This window comes from Acinonyx jubatus, chromosome E1 (genome assembly GCF_027475565.1).
Source record: "Acinonyx jubatus isolate Ajub_Pintada_27869175 chromosome E1, VMU_Ajub_asm_v1.0, whole genome shotgun sequence".
Lineage (NCBI taxonomy): Eukaryota > Metazoa > Chordata > Mammalia > Carnivora > Felidae > Acinonyx > Acinonyx jubatus.
This window is the reverse complement of record NC_069397.1, coordinates 44,202,536-44,218,534: the sequence shown is the minus strand read 5'-3', so window position 1 is coordinate 44,218,534 and position 15,999 is coordinate 44,202,536. Positions and strand designations below refer to the sequence as shown.

Genomic DNA, 15,999 nt, shown 5'->3' with positions numbered 1-15,999 from the left:
CTCCTTCAGTTATCATTAGATTTCTCTTACAATCCTCTCCTTTTGAAGTGTGTTTCTAAACAAATATGACTTTCAAACCATATAAGAGCCAGTAAGAATCACATGACTGACTAAAAGCCTCTTCTATAACTTTCAGGTTTTGGCATACAAGCTTTGCTAAAATGCCTTTTTATATGTGCTCATTTGTGATTCTGAGTTTTCTTTCAGCAAACAGGGTGCTAGAATGTAACTCAGTGGGATGTGCCAAATTAAAGCTCTCTGTAAAGATATATGTAAAATAGTTCAATGATAAGAAGTAAAAATGCAAAAAGTTAGCTGAGCAAGTGGGACATAGGTTAGGAAGTAGCAAATCCACATAAAAAGGGAAACAATACTTTCCAAAGGCAAAAGAACTACAGAAATAGAAGGACCTATTATTGTGACAAATGAGTCCATGGTAGAAAAAAAATGCCCTCATTTTGATCATTCATTCAATATTAACTGTGGATCTCTGTGCCTGGTCCTGGTTAAACTCTAGAAATGCAAAACTGGAAAGCAAAGAGAGCTTAGTCTCCCAAATGAGAACAGAAGTCGCTGGCTCTTCTAAGCCAGCCACAGTAGTTGTTAATTTAGTCCAACCCCAACTTTGCAAAACACCTCCCCAGATGTCCATATTCTTTGTTCCTATTATAAAAGTAATACTGGCTTCTAATTCATGATGACAAGATGGATCTTCCAAAGTCCTACTGATATGCAGAAACACTTTTAAAATGAAATCACAAGAGCACTAAGAAACAAGAGAGAGTCAAGGATCAGAAATGCTTTAAAACATTAAATTTTAAGAACCATTCAAAAACAGGTGGGTTCAGGTAGAGAAAGTGAAATACATTCATAGCTTAAAACATCACCAGTGAAACAGACTGGGTCTTTTCTAATTAAAGAAAAATTTTTTTAATGTTTATTTATTTTTGAGAGAGAGAGAAGAGTGTGAGCAGGGGAGGGGCAGAGAGAGAGAGATGGAGACACGGAATTCGAAGCAGGCTCCAGGCTCTGAGCTGTCAGCTTAACCAACTGAGCCACCCAGGTGCCCTTAGACTGGGTCTTTTCAAGGGAGCTCCTGAAAAGCTCCACTTGAGATTTACATTCACAAAAACCAGGAGTAAACCATGTGACAATTACCATGCATTTAAAACCGGTAAGGTCCAGTAACGACCCCCTGGATCCCTCCCCTTGCATACTGAAGGGCCTGGATACTACCATTCTGACCCCAGGACAAAGCACAAGAACAGATCTCTTAAATAAGGCTTAAAAAAAAAAAAAAAAAAAGTAAAGATTTAAAAATGAAAAATAAGTGGGTCCAGGGGAGGGCTCCTGGTGTGAATATTGTGGCTTGAGGGAAAAAGCAAAGAAAGTACAGTACCCCTGCCCTCCACAACTGATATAATGGGGGAAAGAAATGGAAGGTACTGCAAAGAGTAAAACAGCTCACCCATCAAAACAAAGCCCTCCTAATTTAGACACTGGTAGAGGAGTTGGCGTTCCTGCCCAGAGCTTACCAAACATTCACACAGTCAGCCCTCCCACCATCTGGGAAGCAGAACTATGCCACTTGCAAAGGAAAATCCACGCCAATAACCAATATTAACCACCTTACTACTTCATCCAACTAAAGCTAAAGACACATTTTCAAGAAAGCCAACAGCACAAAAGGAAGATCCAATGTGAAAAGACAAAGATCCAAGAGAAAACAGATAACTCCGTAAAAACAACTTCAAAAATAAATTATGTCCCCAGACAAAGGATACATCTATAAAAATGAAAAAGCAAACAACATGAAAATAAACTTAAAATTATCAAAAATTTGAAAACTGAATAGATTAGCTAAATAACAAAATGAACATAGTTGAATACAGAATCAGTCATCTGGAAGACAATGCCAAGAAAATCTCTCAGAAGTGAGGCACCTGGGTGGCTCAGTTGGTTAAAAGTCGGACCCTTGATCTCAACTCAGGTCTTGATCTCAGGGTTGTGAATTCAAACCCTATGTTGGGCTCCACGTTGGGTGTAAAGCCTACTTTAAAAAGGGGGGGGGGGGGGGCGGTGCCTGGATGGCACAGTTGAGTACCTGATTCTTGATTTTGGCTTAGATCAAGATCTCAGTTCGTGGGATTGAGCCCTGCCCTAACGGTGTGGAGCCTGCTTGGGGTTCTCATTCTCTCTCTCTCCCCCTCCCTCCCTCCCTCTCTCTCTCTGCCCTTCCCCTACTCACTCTTTCTCTTTCTCAAAATAAAAATAAACATTAAAAAAAAAAAAAAGAAAAAGAAAATCTCCCAGAAGATAAAAAAAAAAAAGTCAAATAAAGGAAAGAAAAGTTCAGAAACGTGAACAACATAGAGGCTCCAAAACAATCTAATAGGCTCTCCTGATGAAAAAAATAAAGAGAAAGAAATAATCAAGGAAGAGTAAAATAAAAACTTCTCTGAGATAAAAAGGCACATTTTAAGAGTGAAAAAGCCTACTATATGACAAGTAGTATTAATGGAGAAAAACACAGTAGACAGACTTCAAGAACAAAAAGATACCATATACATCTCAATAGATCTAGAAAAAGCATCCAGCACTTTCATGATACAGACATTTAACAGACTCAGAAATAGAAGGATACTTTTTCTTTTTCTTTTTTTAAGTTTTAATTTATTTCTTTTGAGAGAGAAAGAGCAACTGGGAAAGGGGCAGAAAGAGAAAGGTAGACAGAATCCCAAGCAGGCTTTGCACTGCCAGCGCAGAGGCTGATGTAGGGCTTGAACCCATGAACCACGAGATCACGACCTGAGCCTAAGTTGAACACTAAACTGACTGAGGCACCCAGGTGCCCCAGAAGGTCACTTTTTCAACCCCCAAAAAGGCATCTCTGAAAAACATATAGCTAGCCTAATACTGTCAAAGATCACATGCTTTCCCCTGTAAGATCAGGAATAAGACAGGATGTCCACTTGAACCACTTTAAGTTAAAACTGCCAACATTGAAAGAAAATAAAGAGACCTATATAAATGGAAAGTTATCTCATGTTAATGGAATAAAGACTTAGTATTTTTAAAAAGGCAATACTCCACAAATTGATCAAAAGATTCAGCACGACTGCCATAAATCCCAGGTGGTTCGTTTGCAGAAACTGAAAAGCTGATTCTAAAATTCTTATGGAAATGCATGGGATCCCACAGCCAAAACAATCCTGAAAAAGAACAAAGTTGAAGGAATCACACTGCCTGGTTTCAAAACTTAATTACTACAAAGCTCTGGTCACTAAGACTGTAGTACTGACATAAGCATAGGCATATAGATCAATGGAGTAGAATCTGAGTCCAGAAATAAACGCTTTACATTTATGGTCAACTGATTTTTGACAAGGTGCCAAGACAATTCAACGGAGAAACAATAGTCTTTCCACACAAATGGTGCGGGGGGGGGGGGGGGGGGGGGAGGGGGAGGGGAGGGGGAGACGGCAGGGGGGACAGACTGGATATCCATATGCAAAAGAATAAAGTTGGGCCCCCCCCCCTTCCTGACACCACACACAAAGAATAACACAAAATGGATCACGGACCTAAATATAAGAGCTAAAAGGACACTGAGAAGAAAATACAGAAGTAGAGTTTCATGACCTTATGTCAGGTTAAGGATTCTTAGCTAAAACACTAAAAGCATAAGTAACGAAAGAAAAAAGATAAACTGGACTTTTTCTAAATTAAAACCTTTTGTGCTTCAAACACTTTCAAGAAAGTAAAACAACAACCCACAAGAGAAAATACATGCAAATCATATAGTGGACATGGGTCCCTTTCAACTCAACAACAACAAAAATAGCTCAATTTACAAATGGACAAAGGATTTATATGACATTTCTTCAAAGAACATATACAAATGGCCATAAGAAAATTTTAAAAGTGCTCAGTATCATTAGTATTCAGGAAACGCAAATCAAAACCACAATGAGATATTACTTCACGTCCACTAGGATGGCTATAATCAAAACAACAGATAATGACAAGTGTTGACAAGGATGTGTGGAGGACCCTCATGTATTACTGCTGGGTTTGTAAAATGGTACATCAGCTTTGGAAAGCAGTTTGGCAATTCTGAAGAAATAGTTACCATAAGACCCAACGATTCCACTCTTTAGCACATACCTAAAATGACAACATACGCCTATACAAACTTGGACATGAATGTTCACAGCAGTATCATTCATAATAACCAAAAAGTGGAAACAACCAAAATGTTCATTAAATGATGAAAGGATAAAAAAGGCTGTGAGCAGCTGAGCACCAGGAGGAATGATTAGATTTACAGATACACATCCACAAAAATCCATGAGACCATAAGGATAACCAAAGAAGAGAAAGTTAGGGGCGCCTGGGTGTCTCAGTTGGCTAAGTGTCTGACTTCGGCTCAGGTCATGGTCTCGTGGTTCATGAGTTCAAGCCCCGCATTGGGCTCTGTGCTGACGGCTCAGAGCCTGGAGCCTGCTTCAGATTCTTTGTCTCCCTCTCTCTCTACCCCTCCCCGCTTTGTGTGCGCGCGCACACACACACACACGTGCGCTCTCAAAAATAAACATTAAAAAAAGTTACATTAAAAAAAAAGAAAGTTATTTGTCAACATTTCATACAGCTATTCCTCCTTCCTTTAAAAATTAAAGTTTTATTTAAAAAATTAAAATTGGTAATTAAAAGTAAGAACTAAGCATTTAACCTGCTTTTCTGAAGAACTGTAAGTCAATGTAGCCAAAGAGGCCCAGATGCTGACAGGAAAGTTCTATTTTACATAAGAATAGACATCAATAAAAGGTAAGTGTGATAATGTTAATCACGCTATCTAGGAAAATATCAATATGTCTTAGAAAATACCTGTTAAGTTATTCAGAGATAGGCGTTCAGAATTTCTGAAATGTACTTTAAAATACTTCAGCATAAAATATGAAAGTACGTTTTTAAAAATCCAAGCTTTTAAGAATATCCTGTGTAATGTTAAAAGATGCAGCTTTCAAGAAAATAATAAACCTGACATTAAAAAAAAAAAAAATCCAGAAGACCCTGACAACTAGAATTGTCTCATTCAATCAAAACTCAATGACTAGGATGGTTTTCTCAGTGAATTCAACACAACGACTTGGTTTTGCAATGCCTAATAATGAAACCGTCATAATATCGTAAACGTTCCTTAAGTGTTTTCAAAGTCCTAGAAGAATTTGGAAAACAGAAAATACTAAATTATGGTTAAAATAAAATAATAAAAATAAAATAAAATAAAAAATAAATAGCACACACTTACAACGTAACATTAACTAAAAAACTGAAAGATGAGAAAGCAGATGGGTGACAGTTTGAGTATGTTAAATTCATCTCTTATAATGGAGAGTAGACAGGGGAGCCTGGGTGGCTCAGCTGGTTAAGTGTCCTACTTCGGCTCAGGTCATGATCTCTCAGTCCATGAGTTAGAGCCCCGCGTTGGGTTCTGTGCAGACAGCTCAGAGCCTGGAGCCTGCTTCAGATTCTGTGTCTCCCTGGCTCTCTACCCCTCCCTCACTCGCTCGTGCGCTCTCTCTCTCTCAAAAATAAATAAACGTTAAAAAAATTTAAAAAATAATGGAGAATAGGGAGATCTTGTTTATAGTTAATTAAGAGGTACATTATTTAGGGGCTGGGTGGCTCAGTCGGTTGAGCGTCCGACTTCGGCTCAAGTCATAATCTCACGGTTCATGAGTTCGAGCCCCGTGTCAGGCTCTGTGCGGACAGCTAGGAGCCTGGAGCCTGCTTCGGATTCTGTGTCTCCCTTTCTCTCTCTGCCCCTCCCCAGCTTGCACTCTGTCTCTCCCTCTCTCAAAAATAAATAAACATTAAAAAAAATTTTTTTTAAAAAGAAATACATTATTTGAAGTTCAAACAGTAAATCAGTAGAAAATCTAAAACAAACTCTGGACAGTGGTTACATTTCTGAGGGTTGCAAAGGAAAGACTCTTCTCCATCATTTTAATTTTTTTATGGGCAATGTACATATACTAGTTTTACAATTTAGAAAATTGTATTATGGGGTGCCTGCGTGGCTCAGTCGGTTGAGTGTCAGACCAACTCAGGTCATGATCTCACGGTTCATGGGTTCAAGCCCCGCATAGCGCTCTGTGCTGACAGCTCAGGGCCTGGAGCCTGCTTCAGATTCTGCGTCTCCCTCTGTCTCTGTCCCTCCCCCGCTCACATTCTGTCTCCCTCTCTCTCTCAAAAATAAACATTAAAAAAAAAATTTTTATATTATCTTACAATTTAAAAAATCAACTTCCTGTATGTTAATTATACTTCAATAAAAAGAAGAAAAAATTGAATTTCCTATGTTAAAACATGTAAAATTACATTAACAATATAATTTTAGATATTTATAGAATCAAACTCGGGGTGCCTGGATGGTTCACTCCAATTGAGCATCCAATTCTTGACTTGGGCTCAGGTCATGATCCCAGGGTCATGTGATCTAGCCCCCCCCCCCCCCCCCCCCGGGAGATTATCTCTCTCCCTCTCCCTCTGCCCCTCTCCACCACTCACGTTCAGGCTTTCTCTCTCTCAAAAATAAATAAAAATAAAAAGGATCGAACTCACGATATTCTGCCACCTGCTATTTTTATTTATTAACACCTATCTAGACATCTTTCTCTGTCAGCATATACAGTTGACCTTGGAACAACAGGGGTATGAACTGCACAGGTCCAGTTATATGAAGATTTTTTCAGTAAATACAGTGAGGTACTGTATTTTTTCTCTTATGAGTTTCTTTTCTTTTTTAAAAAACATTTATTTATTTATTTTGAGAGAGAGAGCATGAGCAAGAGAGGGGCAGAGAGAGACAGGGACAGAGAATCCTAAGCAGGCTCCATGCTCAGCATGGATGTGAGGCTTGGTCCTATGACCATGAGATCACGACCTGAGCTGATAGCAAGAGTCAGATGCTCAACCAACTGAGCCACGGAGGCACCCCTCATATGATGCTCTTAATAACATTTTTTCTCTAGCTTACTTTATTCCAAGAATACAGTATACAATATAAACAACATACAAAATATGTGTTGACCAGCTGTTTATGTTATCAGTAAGATTTCTGGTCAACAACAAGCTGTTAATAGTTAAGTTGGGGGGGGGGGGTGGTCAAAAGTTATACTGCATGATTTTTGACTGCCAGCAGGTGTTGGGTGTCCCAGTCCCCAATGTTGTTCAAGGGTCAACTGCGTATATACCTTTGTCACTTCTTCTGTCAACTGTATAGCATTCCATTAGACTCTATATGAAGGATGCCTTTATCAATTCACACAACATATAATTGCCCTGAGAGTGTGTTAGAGTAGATCCTGTTCTGGTATTGGAAAATCAAAAGGAACAAAGCAGGGGAGCCTGGATGGCTCAGTTGGTTGAGTGTCCAACTTTGGCTCAGGTCATGATCTCAGGGTTCGCGAGTTCAAGCCCCATGTTGCGCTTGCTGCTTTCTGTGTGGAGGCTGCTTCACATCCTCTGTCCCTCATTCTCTCTGCCCCTCCCCCACTCATGCTCTGTCTCTCCAGAACAAACAAACATTAAAAAAGAAAAGTGAACAAAGCAAAGTCCTTGACCTGATGGAGTTTCCATGCCAGTGGGGGCAGGGGAGGAGTCAGACAAGTAAATTATAGCAGGTCAGCTGGTGATAAGACTGAGAAGAAAAACAAAGCAGGGCATAGAAGGTAGACATTGTGTGGAGTGGGCAAGGAGGAGTTGCTATTTAATAGAGTGTGATCAGGGTAGGCCTCTCTAATAGGGTAAATTCAAGCAGAGAACTGAAGAAGCATGGCAGACTTACTATCTGGGGGAAGAATGTTAAGACAAAGGCAACACCAAGTGTACAGTCCCTGAGGTGAGAACATGCCAGGTAGTATTTGAGAAGGCAAGGTGGCCGGTGTGGATGGAACCTAGTAAGGAAGGGAGGTGGCAGTAAGAGATGGCCAAGTGGTGAGAAACAGACCACGCAAGTCTTTATGTGCCATTTTAAGTACCTTTGAGCAAACATGACTGAATCACTCTCATCGGTTGAAAACAGATTAAAAGGCAAAGAAGGTAGGAGCAAAGAATCCAGTGAGGAGGCTACTACCATGACCTTAGTGGGGGACAACGGTTTAGTTCAAGTAGTAGTAGGAGTAGTAGTAGGAGTAGTGAAGAGGTTAGAAGCAGTAGGAATCTGAACATAACCGTAATAGTAAGATTTACCGATGGATTTGTAACTGGGATACAAAATAGAAGAGACAAGAATGACTCCATGGTTTTTAAACAACTAGAAGGAGAGAATGGACAGTTACTGAGATGTGGAAGGCTGTTGAAGAAATGGGTTTGGATTGAATTCAGTTTTGGACATGTTAGGTTTGATATGCTTATCAGACATAAAGAAAAGTCTAGAAGCAACTGACTACATACATTTGGAATTCGGGGCAGGGCTCTGGGCTGGAGATATAAACTTGGAAGTGCTCTGCATATGGGTGATAACTAAAGCAAAGAAACTCAATGAGATTATGTAGAGAATAAAGGTAGACAAAAGTCTGAAGACTGAGCCCTGGGGCACTCCACTGTTTAGAGGTCTGGGAAATGAGAAAGAACAAAAAGAGTGGAAGCGGAGGGGAGCACAAGAGGACGTGCTTGGAGAAAGGAGTCATCAGTTATGGCTAATGAATCATGCTGGACAGATACATTCTGAGGACTGATCACTGGGTGCAGCAGTGTGGAGGTCACAGACACCCTTGATACAAGTTCCTGTGAAACACCGGTGAAGGGAAACCACTTCCGGATTTCTGCAATAATAAACAATGCAATAAACATCTTCATATAGTTTTATGGGAATAGAATTCCTGGGTCCCAGGACATGTAAATTTAACACTCAGATACAAACCAACTTGTCCAAGAGACTGCACCAATTTAGAGTCAGTATAAAACTTGCATGTGTATCTAAACTATAATCTACACTGAGAATTATCAAATGTAACAATCCTTAACACTCTGACAGGTCAAAAGTGTTATACCTTGTTTTATTGCATCTCTCCACGGCTGAAGTTAGGCAGTTTTCATGCTATTAGTCACCTGTCTTCCCTCCACCTACCCCGTAAAACTGCCTGCTAATTAATAGCTTTTGCCTATTTGTCAGGAAACTGCTGGTCTTTATTTATTAAAAACGTTTCTTTAAATATGTTAATGTTAACTCTTTTGCTTTCTTCTTTCTTTAGACTACTAAGCTTATATCCTGGCTGGAACTGCAGAGAAGCAAAGAGATGCAGAACTGTACCAAACCATTTAAGCCTTTGTTTTTCACATTTATTTCCCTGTTCCTTCTTCAGACACGTTCATTTCTTACTCTTCTCTGCCATCTCTCCTCTCCATGAGAACAATCTGGCTATAGCACCTGCACTCCTCTGACAGCCCGAGTGCACTAGCTTATAGGACTGAGGAAGCCATTATCCACGTGCACCCATCCCAATACCTTTTTTGGAAGGCTCACAATAGGGGACTGAGTTTTGCTGATCGAAATCCTGGGTACTTAGCTACATGCCTGTCACATAGTGGGCATTCAGTAAGTATTCGTGCAATAAACAAAGGGAACTCCCCTCAAGTGAAATGGAAATAGCTTTCAAAAAGGCAATAAAAGAACATAAGGACAAACAAACCTCTGATTATCCAAGGTTTTGCCTGGGAAAGTTAGCTCGAAGATGAAGATTTAATGGTCAGTGAATAGTAAACAATGTAATTTTTACACACGCACACAGACACACGCTCTGTAAGCATACTATAGAGAACCACAACATTCTCACACAAACTATGCCATACTACTGTCAGGCCCACACACAGGACTGTATTGGTCAATTCTCCAATTTTGTTTCTGACACCCACAGATAAAATTAGACCCTCTTCACACAAGAAGTCTCTCCATTCCTCTGATGCTTAAAAAAATTCTCTAAGTTTAAAAGCTGTAATATCTCTTTGAGGAAAAGCAGTAATAACAGTAAGAAAGTATTCCAAGTTGTGCACAATGGTTCGCTAATTACTTCATAATTTTTATTTCCTTTCCTTAAGGCACCCACCCTTTTCATGGCCTTTTTGAATACAACTGCATGTGGATTAATGACTCAGAATCCACGAAACAAATAAAGAGGAAACTTGGGTTACAAGTGGAGCGAATGAACCAGGAGAAGAGAAAGAAATTTGGATCAGTGATGACTTTAGCTCTGAAAGAGGCCCCCAAAAATGGAAGAATAGGGCAACGGGGCTTTCCCTTGCTCTGTATCATCTGTGGTGGGGCACAGAAACCAAGAAAAATAACAACCCTGGAGTCAAACTGCACTAGATAATTTGGTAAGTAAAAATGGGGTCAAACCTACTTGTTCTCCAAGGAGAGAGAAAGAAGCAAGCTGAGAACAGCAAACAGGTAGCCAAATACTCCTGGAAAAAGTATCTGTCCCAACGCTGTGAAGAGGTGAGAGGAGGCAAGCGTACAGGTCACGCCAGTACCACGGAGGGGAGACAGACTGGCACACACACTACAGAATGCCCGCCTACCTGCTAACATTTTCTGACCTACACGCTGCTTCAAATAAGTGACGCCTGGAGTTTGGTGACTTTAATTAGTCAAGTACTTTGGCTGTAACGGAATTTGATCTGTATCTTCTTCACTTCTTTGTCAACCTAAAACTGTACTTTCTTTCCCACGGTGTGCCCAGACTTTAACAAAGTAGTCCCTCTCACCCCCTGGAACCAAGGGACACTGAAGAAAACCACGCTACCTTTAGAAGGCACACAGTTAGTAACGGCATCATCTCTTCACGAACATAATTCCTCAAACTCCATCAAGGAGCTCGAGGGCAACACGGATCTGCATCAGGTCAGCCTTGGTACTCACTGACACAAAGGTGAAGCAGAGGCCAGCTCCCCTCTGCGCCAGCTGCTCCGTATCAAGCCGAGGCTTCGCCAGCATCACCGACATGAGGGTTGGCAGAGCGGACTGCTCCTCCGACACCTCCTTTGCAGCGCTGCCATCTAAGCCATAGAGGGGCTGCTCTACCCGCCGCTGCAAAACATCAAAGAAACCCCACGGATTACATGAGAAAGCAGCCAGAAACTGCCAAAACACATAATGGATTAAAACACAGCGCGTAGAAGAGTAATTTTTGAAAAACACCTTCTCTGAAAACAAATATGGACAGCATAATCACAGTGTCGCTGGATTATAACTTATCTGTAAATCTGGGATAGTATCTCACTTGAATTCTGTAAAATTAATTGTATTTTACAATTTTAATTGTTCCGTATTTCTAAAACTGAAATTGCAGTTTACTTTGCAGAGTTCAACAAATCGACTTCACAATACCTTCAAACCTACAAAGGAAATGTTATTTCTATCCTGTAGGTAAATGAGGATGAAGACATTTGTCCCCTAATTTACAGGAAGCTTATTTCACTCTCAATTCTATCCTTACCATGCTATACTTATATGCAAAAATCGAAAATAAATACAAGCAACACAATTTCCACAGAACACTAAAAGAATGATATAACACAATTATGTATGGTTTATTCCAGAAATGTAAGGATGGTTCATTATTAGCAAATATACCGATATAATTCATTACATTAGTATTGGGGAGCGGAGATATCAAGATTCTTCCCTTTAGACGCCAAAAGAGGATTTGCACATTTTTGGGCAACTCTTAAAAACAAAAACAAAAAACACTGGGAGTATCCGTCTTTAATACAACACAGTATTTTTTTTCAGAGATGAACATAAATTAATGGTGCCATACCAAAGACACACTCAATAAAGTTAAGAAAACTAGAAAGGGGTTAACACATTAATATCACAATCATTCAACATTATTACAGAAGGTTTAGCAATGTGATAAGGGGGGGAATGAGGTATAAACAAGGGGAAATATTAAAGATTAAAAAGTGTCATTTTTGGATGATATAACTATTCACAAAGGAAACTAAGCAAATCAACTGAAAAACAACAAATAAGAGCTTGGTAAGATGGTCGAATATAAAATAAATATACAAAAAACAACAGCTTCCCCACATACCAATAATTGATTATTAGCAGAATATATAATGGAAGAAAAAGCAGATTCAAAATTTCAAAAAATCTATACGAGAGAAATAAGTTTAGAAATAAACTTAAGAAATATGGAGATTACATATAAGAAAAACTAGATTCACTGGCAGATGTAAAAGATGATCTACATGGTAATACCATGGGCCTGCATTCAAATTTTATAAATGTCAAATTTCTTTAAAAGCCAACGCATGTGGCTTTTTATTTACTTTTGTTTTTCTTTTTTCTCTCTCTCTCCTGCTACGAGAGAGTGCTGTAGTGGTGCAGTGATCACAGTGTCACTCTTGCTCTCTTTTGGGAGTTGATTTGGTGGAATTTCACACATTAATTCTAAGATTCACTTGGAAAGATAATCAAAATTAGCCACACAACTTTTGATAAAGAACAGCAGGGAAACTTGACTAGTTATTAAAACATACCACAAAACAGCAAGACCACATCAGTAGAATATCGGTACATGAGCAGACAGATCAATTAGTGGCACAGGACAGAAAACTCAGAAACAGACCCCTATAATATGGATATATAATCTGTGATTAAACTGTGTTTCAGATTAGTGGGAATTTACTAAATAGATGGTAGGGTATTTGTATAGGTATCAGAAAAAAGTAGAAAAGCAGATTGCTTCCTTATACATAAAAATTACAAGGAAATACAAACAAGTATTTTTATGAGTTTCTAGTGGTGAAGGACTTTTTAAGCATGACATTAAAAATACAAACCATTCAGGTATATCTCAGAATAACATAAAACCAGTAAGACATAAAGGAAAACAGTGACAAATTTGACTCCAAATTTTTTTACTCCTGAATGGCAAAAGTCAACCTGAAGTTAAAAGATAAAATTATAAATAGGCAAAAATGTTTACCATATAAATGACAATGAGTTAACAACCTTAATAAATAATGTGCTCCTCATCAGGAAGAAAAAAACAAACACTCTTATAAATAAATAGGCAAAGAACTTAAAGAAGCATTAAAAGAGAAATCCAAAAGGCCATTAAACTTATGAAAATATGTTTAATATCACTAATGAAAAATTGCAAGGTAAAACAAGGTATTCTTCTGACAAAATTACAGTGATAAACTTCAGTATTAGGAGGGTACACGGAAACTGGGACCTGCGAAGTGCTGATAATCTACTAGCAATTATGTGATGACATTTTAAAGTAAGCATATTCTTTGACTAGGGAATTAGAGCTTGGAAATTTATCCAAAGCAAAAGAAAAGAAATGCGAAACACACACACACACACACACACACACACACACGGACATTTGTTACGGCACTATTTAGAGGACAAAAAAAATGTTTACAGGATACTTGTTAAACAAATAAAACAACAGAAATTAGGAAACTATTATATGAACATACATGTACACACATATGCCCAGTAAACCCTTTAATAACAGTTCTGGAGGAGACCTGAATTGTTGGACTTTCATAACATGTATGTATCCCTTCATGAGGAAAAACTAACATTTTCATTTTAGAAAATAAAAGTAAAATAAACTAACCAAAATGATCCCAACAAAAGAATTTAGGTTTTTAATCTGTAAGCGGAGTCCACCTCCTCAAGGCCAACACTCCTACCCCAACCAAATGCAACTGTTTAAATTCAGGCTCCAATGTGCTTGTGATACCCATTCACAGCAATATCTGCACTACTTGGGAGACTATATCTCCGAAGCCCCAATACTAAAATTAATCATTCTGTTATGTACTCAATAAATGTTTGCCAAGGATTGAAAGATTTTATAGAATATTTCTGGAAATACAGCAGGCTAGGATGTTTGAACTAACCTTCCCTTAGAAAATGATTATAGAAACAGGACAAAACATGGGGAAAAAAAAGATGTTAAAAGCATTGAAGAGTTGATAAAATAAGGGATCTGCCAGGGCAAAAATCTAAGGGAAATTAGGAATGCAAGACACTTAAATGAAGCATTCAAGTCATATTTGCCCTAAGGGTACCTGCAGATCTTGACCATCCCGCTTACAGAGCACAAGGTGCCAAACGGATCCTCATAGGCCAAAGTCCACTGAGGGCAGGGGGTTCAATAAGGAAACCCTTCGCGCTTCAAGCTTCAAGGACTTTCAAAGGGTTACACTCTAAAGGAAAATGTAAACCAGGAGAAAAATTTCCTCCACCCTCAGAGAACTACAAGGAAGTTGCCCTGGCAATACAGGGAGCGGGGGCTCCCCTGAGAAATGTTAACACAATCCAGATCAATACCGACTGGGTAGCTGAAACAAACAAACAAAATAAACCAATCAAACAAAATGCAAGCCATGAATTCAGCGGTTTAAAGTAGTACTGGATGGGTAAAATCTCTAGGCATTTGGAAGAAGCAAAGAAAAATTCTCCCTGGAGGAACACATCTTTTAGATCTCAAAGAAATTTCACAAATAATTTTTCAGGAAAAATGAGCGGCACACAGTCAAAAAACCAAAGAAGCGTAAAAGAAATAAAGCCCTGAGCAACAGCTAGGAAAAACAACAGACAACAAATAGATTCATAACACATCAAATGCCAGAATTATCAAATACAGATTATAAATACTCTACTAAATAAATAAATAAAAGACAAACTTGAAAATATCAGCAGGGAACACAATAACAAAAATTAACAATTCAGTGCAGTTGGACAGCCTGGGTGGCTCAGTCGATTGAGTGTCCAACTTCGGCTCAGGTCGTGATCTCAACGTTTGCAAGTTCAAGCCCCACATCAGGCTCACTGCCGTCAGCACAGAGCTCATTTCAGATCCTCAGATCCTCTGTCCCCCTCTCTCTGCCCCTTCCCTGCTTGCGCTCTTTCTCTCAAAAATAAATAAACATTAAAAAAAAGTAATAATAATTCAGTGAGGTTAACAGCAAATTAGATGCAACAAAACAAGAGAATCTGGGACCAGAAAGGCAAGAAACTATCCAGAGTGGAGCAAATGGAGACTAAGAGAAAGTAGAAAAAAGTCAAAAGGCAAAGTGATAAGGTGAGATGGTGTGACACACAATTAATTGGAATTTCATAGGAAAAAGAAAAAGAGAGCAGGGCAGAGACAATATCTGAAGAGACAATGGCTAATAATTATCCAGAACTGGTACAAGACCCAACAAAAAACCCTAACACATTACAAACAAGAGAAATAAAGGGATGCATCATAGTGAAACTGCAGACCACCACAGATGGAAGATTTTTAAAGCAGCCAGGGGAAAACAAGAGCAGATAATTTCAAAGAAATGAGAGATATATGAAAGTTGTTTTCTCAGTAGTAACAATGGGAGTCAAAAGATGGTAGTAATACATTCAGCTGTTAAGAGAAAAAAAATGCCAATGTAAAAATATACACAGCAAAAGTATCTTTCAAGAATAAAAGCAAAATTAAGTACTTTAAGCAAACAAAACCTAGACAATTAACTCCTCAGCAGATACCTATAAAAGAATACTAAAGGAGTACTTCAGGTAGAAGGAAAGGGACCCTAGGTAGAAGACGTAAGATGCAAAAAAGAAGTACAAAGAAAGAGGTAAATGAACACTGACAGTAAAATAGATGAACAGTGACAATATAAACTAATAATGTTGTATGAGGCTAAAAAAAAACAAACAAAAGCAAAATACAAACATACACCACCACCACCACCAACTTAGTAGCACGTAAATGGAGTTAATGTTCTGAGGTCACTGTTTATTTCGGAGGAGGATAAAGATACTATTAACATCAAACTTTGGCACACTGAAGATATGTGTGGTAATTTCTATGAGAAACACCGAACAGGACCTAGCTTCTAGTGGAGAATGAGAATACACAATGATTAACCTGCCCCCCCAAAAAAACAACAACCCAAATAAAGCAAGAAATGAAAGAA

General features: G+C 38.7%; 1 protein-coding gene across 6 annotated transcripts in view; it reads right to left on the bottom strand.

The window, feature by feature from the left end:
• The window catches only part of TLK2 (tousled like kinase 2), a 111,497-nt gene that overhangs the window by 51,176 nt on the left and 44,322 nt on the right, over positions 1 to 15,999 (bottom strand). For all 6 annotated transcript variants that reach the window (XM_015076379.3, XM_053212184.1, XM_053212186.1 and 3 more), the window contains one exon: positions 10,928 to 11,095. In XM_015076379.3, coding sequence (XP_014931865.2) covers positions 10,928 to 11,095 — 168 coding nt within the window. The remainder of the gene's footprint in view (positions 1 to 10,927; positions 11,096 to 15,999) is intronic.